The 5,293-nt window shown below is 31.7% G+C and overlaps 1 protein-coding gene across 1 annotated transcript in view; it reads left to right on the plus strand.

The window, feature by feature from the left end:
* Window positions 1-5,293, plus strand: part of LOC103599419 (cytoplasmic dynein 2 heavy chain 1-like) — a gene marked incomplete at its 5' end in the record, with an annotated part of 226,059 nt that overhangs the window by 38,252 nt on the left and 182,514 nt on the right. The window contains 3 exons of the mRNA XM_008583524.1: window positions 546-672; window positions 2,157-2,298; window positions 2,865-2,974. Of these exons, the coding sequence (XP_008581746.1) occupies window positions 546-672; window positions 2,157-2,298; window positions 2,865-2,974 (379 nt within the window). The remainder of the gene's footprint in view (window positions 1-545; window positions 673-2,156; window positions 2,299-2,864; window positions 2,975-5,293) is intronic.

Below are 5,293 nucleotides of genomic sequence, written 5' to 3' on the forward strand. Positions count from 1 at the left end.
TATAAACTTTGGCAAATGGGCCTGTAGAAAGAGATTATATATAATGGACTGTATATTGAAAATTTGTTTATATTTTGGTAGGTAGATACATGTTTGATGGGATTAGGTTCAGGGATGAGATAGGGATAAGGAAGTGGTTGGAAGTGGCAAAAGGAATATCCTTAAGAACACAGGAGATAGAGGATAGGGCATTTTCTAAGCAATAAAATTTTTCAGATATTGACATATAGTTTTGCTAGATTGGGATAAATTGAAACAAAACTAGAAAGATAAATTGGATCAGTCTTAGGACCTTAAATACTATATCAATAAATTTGTACATAATATAGTAGGGTATGGAGACCCTGTCAAGTTTTCTGAGGTAGAGAATGTTTTGCGTGTTGGTATATTTGTCCGTTTTATTAATGATATTTTGTATACAAATATTATCAATATTATTATTGATTAAATTCTGGAATAAAAGTTTATTTTACTACTTAAGGGTAATTTCATTAAATCTCTCTTAAATCCTTTTTGCTTTTAAGTAAAATTCAGTGTTTTTGTAGATTTCAGAGCAGGACTTCAGAAGCTGCCAAACTTGAAGCTGAAGTAAGCAAAGCACAAGAAACAATCAAAGCTGCAGAAGTTTTAATTAATCAGCTCAATAGAGAACACAAGAGATGGAATGCACAGGTTCGTTTGAGGGTGGGGTCATAAAGAGTCTGTCTTTAAAACACAGGAAACCTATAATGTAATGTCCATTAAGTTGCAGCTGACTCAGGATAAATGACCTAGGTATAAATGGCCATTATGTCAGTTAATCTTCAAGCAAAGTATCTTTATGTGAATGGATTTTAAGCAAAACAACCTATCTCTTTTTGAGTTACCATGTTATTGAGGGGAAGGGCAGGGACAAAAATGAGTTCATGGAAAATTAGTAGTTCTTAGAGAGTTTTTTGAATTTACTTTCACCAGGCCAGTAATTTTAGGATTCAACACTGTTGACTATTTATTTCTTCTTGGGATATTCTAACATTTCGACTTTATCAATCTTGTCTCTTTGTTGTTTGCTTACTTGTTTTCTTTAACCAGTTAGATTCCTTCCCTCACCTGATTCTTATCTTGTCACCCAGTAATGTTGATTGTCCTTGGTATTCTCTTCCTCAGCTCCTTTTTCTGTAACTGTTCTGGGGTTATCTCATCCAGTCTTAACATTACCCATACCATGATGATGACCAAAGCTACACTGCTGAGTTTAAATTCCTGTTTTCAACTACATTTGAGATATTCACAGTTAGTTGTTTCTCATCTCAAACCCAACATGTCTAAATTAACTTACCTTTTTCTCAGTCAAAGTCTCCATTATTTCCTATTTCACTGGAGGCATCTTTCTTCTAGGCATCAACACTAAAAACATGTGGGTTGTCTTAGACTCTTCTTTGCTTACTTAACATATTCATTTGCAAGTATTCATATTATTTTCCATTTTTAATGACAATCCTTTTCTTTTCTCATCTGTATTCTCCTAACTTGTCTTCCTCCTTTCTGACCCTTTAATTAGTTCATCCTTCATTTATCAACTGAATTATCTTTTTAAAACCCAGTTTAATTACATTACTCACTGCCTGCTTAAACACTTTCCATGGCTCATGACACAGGTTAAAAAAGGAACTCCTTTGCTTGGTATGGGAAAACCTTTCACAATCTGTCCCCAATCAGCTCCACCTCTCTTTTCATCCTTTCTATATCACTGTTTCTTCTGCTTATGGTTTATCCACACTAAGCCCTTCACTGAGTCTGTATGCTTTATCTTTGTTTTACACCTTTGCTTATACTCTATGTCTCTATCTTATTTTACAGAGTGATGCAAATTCACATCTAACTGTGGTCAGGATGAAAGTTTTGCTTTTTATAATCATTAGGAACTTTTCAATGACAAAATATGTTTGTTTCTATAAATATATTAGGATTTCATGCTTTTTGAAATATCACAGCAGGGTTTCAGGTCTTATGGTTATTTTTATATTTTGACCATTGTATTCAAGACAAATGGTTATTACTTAAACCAATGTATAATTTTTTCCCACAGTCAGAACTCTCTAAAGCTGTCATTTTCTTCCATGTTAGAACATATCCATACATATCTTTCTCTCTCTCTTTTTTTTTTTTTTTGCCAGGTTGTGGAGATAACAGAGGAGTTAGCTACTCTTCCTAAAAGAGCTCAGCTAGCGGCTGCGTTTATTACATATCTTTCTGCTGCTCCTGAATGTCTGAGAAAAACCTGTTTGGAAGAGTGGACCAAATCAGCTGGTCTTGAAAGTTTGTATTCATGAATTTGAAATTTCAGTGTACTAAAAATGTACCTTTTGACTTCTGTTATTTTACTTTTTATAAATGGGGAAAATTTTCTGTAAATTACAGGGATACCATAGCTACTTTAGGCTTGCTGAATTTCACAGATGTCTTGAGAACTGTTTGTTATGATTCTTCTATTCCTAAATCACTCTAATAAACTGAAATCACTGAATTATTTTTGATATTGCATGAATGCAGGTAAACATTTTATTACTTTTATTTTTACAATAATTTAATATCATGAGATGTAAGGACTTCAAAATTCCTTGTGAATTTTGAGTTTTCACAAAATATAGTTGTGAAACATTCACTCAATAGAAGAAATATAATTTAACTAAGTTCCATTCCTTTGCACTTTTCTTTTTTAAGTTTTTTCCCCTTGGATTTGGATGGTAAATGTGGAAGAATGGATCATTTAAAAATTGTCGCAGTACTTTTGTTTCACTATATTTTAAATAGCTTTATTCCCTTCTATTAGTCAAGTGCAAGATCATTGTAGTGAAGTATTATTGATATTTTTAACATTTCAGAATTTGATCTGAGGAGATTTCTTTGTACTGAAAGTGAACAGTTAATTTGGAAAAGTGAAGGCCTACCATCAGATGACCTTTCCATAGAAAATGCTCTTGTTATATTACAGGTAATTAAATTATTTAAATTTTCTCATTAGAAATGTTTGAAAGTTGCTCCAGGAACTGCTTTCTTCAAATTTTTAGGCTTTCAGTTATTTTTTTCTTAGTTACATAAAAGTGAAAATTTTTGCTAGTGGAAATTAGTTTATGAATCAATTCGCAAATGTGTAATTTTCAATGTAATTTATGTTTTACTTTAATATAAATGTATTAGCTAAAGTGGCATTATTTGGATGGCAAACTATTCTAAATTGAACTTCCTAATGGTGATAGAAATGTTTCTGTGATATCTGATTGATTTGGTTGGATAGTTTCTTCTAAGTTGAAAAATATCATGACCTTTTTGTCAGTGAATATGAAAACCAAATTCAAAGCCATGTACATGAAAAAATCATTACTTTGAATAAAGTTTGATTTTTACCATTAACTTTTGGCTTACCTTTCTGACACAGAATTTAGAAAATAAATTTTCCCCCTTGATAATGTGAATTTTTTTCTGTTCTTACTGTCTTAATAGCTTATACTTCAGAATACCAGTATTTTCTTTCCTTTCTCTGTTCTTACTGTCTTAATAGCTTATACTTCATAATACCAGTATTTTCTTTCCTTTTCGTAATGCTTTTCCCTGCCCACATACCATTTTCTTGTTCTATAACTCCATAGTCTCAAAGAAAGCATGAATATTAATTGCTCCTCTTTAGGTAGCATAAACCATATTATAAGATTCCTATTTGGGGCCCTGTTTATTCCTGAATAATTTGTTCTGTTATTAAGCCTATTAATCAGCTGACCATACTTTGGCTCTTTACATTAGTGTCTTACCGGTACAGAAGCACCACAAATTGAATATTCTTACCTTCTTTTAATTTGATTTGGCCTGTCTTTTAATTTTCTTTTTAAACAGTTTTTATCATTATCTTCACACAGGAATCACACATCTGGAACTCTAAATGTGTATGTAAATAAATTCATTGCATTATAGCAAACTATATGTTCTTTATCATATTTGTTATTCCTTCCCCAAGGTGTCATAATCGCCCTTCCTCTTGTTTCAGTAATCCAAGAAAGCAGTTGTTGCCGACTTTAAACAAATACTAGTTTAAGAATTCTTTTTATTTTCTATTTTTTATTCCATGAAAAACCAGGGGGGTAAGCCTTTAGAAAAAACTATATTTATCAGAATAATTTTTATTTTTCACTGATATTAATTGAAAATGCTTAATTTTGTATTCTGAATTATCTTTCATGATGAGTGTGGGGAAATAGCCTTTGAAATTAATTTTAATAATGAGCTTAGATTGACTTTGTATTTAATATTGCCATGTTCTTTTTGGATACTTATGTGCATTTATGACAAAACAAAAATCAGTTTGAAGAATGTGTTAGGGTATTTAGTTATTTTGTTGAAATAAATTTGCCATTAGGTCAACACTCTATCTCAGTTCTGAGATTGACTGGATTTAAAATAAGCTGTTATAGTTAGGGGTATGATAGGATAGCACATATCTATAACACCTACTCATTAAAATTACCATGTGATGTATGTAAAATTAAATCTCTATAAATACATACTAGTTGGGCTTCTGGGAAGTCTTCTCTGAGAAAAAATGGCTCGGCATGATAAATAAGATATATTTTTTGATTCAGAGGTATATCAAATCTCCTCATTAATTATAGTAAAGCTTTCAGAGATTCTCCCTCTCAGTGGAGGTTTTTCCAGATTCAAGGCCTGTAGGTCAGTCACTCAATTTTATTGATGCCAAGGAAATCCTTTTGTATCCAATGTTATTCTTTTGTTGATCTTATAAAGATGTTTGAAATTCTCATATTTAGATTAAGCTAACTATTGAAGTGCATGTATTGTCTGGGAGAGAAAATAGTCAAATCCTTATTCTGCCCTTGACCTTGTAGCAAGATTTAGTTTTATTACGTTAGCAGAAAGCTCATATGACCTATGTCTCTGAGGGACAGGGAAAAATTTGGCCATGTTGATCATATTTTCTGGATTACTTGGGCTATGGTTTACACCTGAAGACCCGATGTAATTATTAGTAATTAGTAGTTTTCCTTCACTTTCAAAAGTATCCTTGTTTGGGCGATAAATTGTGTGATCTTTTTAATATTGGGTGACTCAATGGATAATGAAGAGTATAACTGTACTGGAAACTATTGGGAAGGTGTGAGTGAAAAGTATCCAAAAAGGAGATGGAAACATGATTAATTTAAATTTCAGACTTTATATAATTTTTTTTTGTGAAGACACCTGTAAGATATTTGTGTTTTATTGTTTATGGACAGTTCAGTTTCAAATTGGTTTTCTTTCAGTC

This window comes from Galeopterus variegatus, unplaced genomic scaffold (assembly GCF_000696425.1).
Source record: "Galeopterus variegatus unplaced genomic scaffold, G_variegatus-3.0.2 Scaffold2954, whole genome shotgun sequence".
NCBI classification, from domain to species: Eukaryota; Metazoa; Chordata; class Mammalia; order Dermoptera; family Cynocephalidae; genus Galeopterus; species Galeopterus variegatus.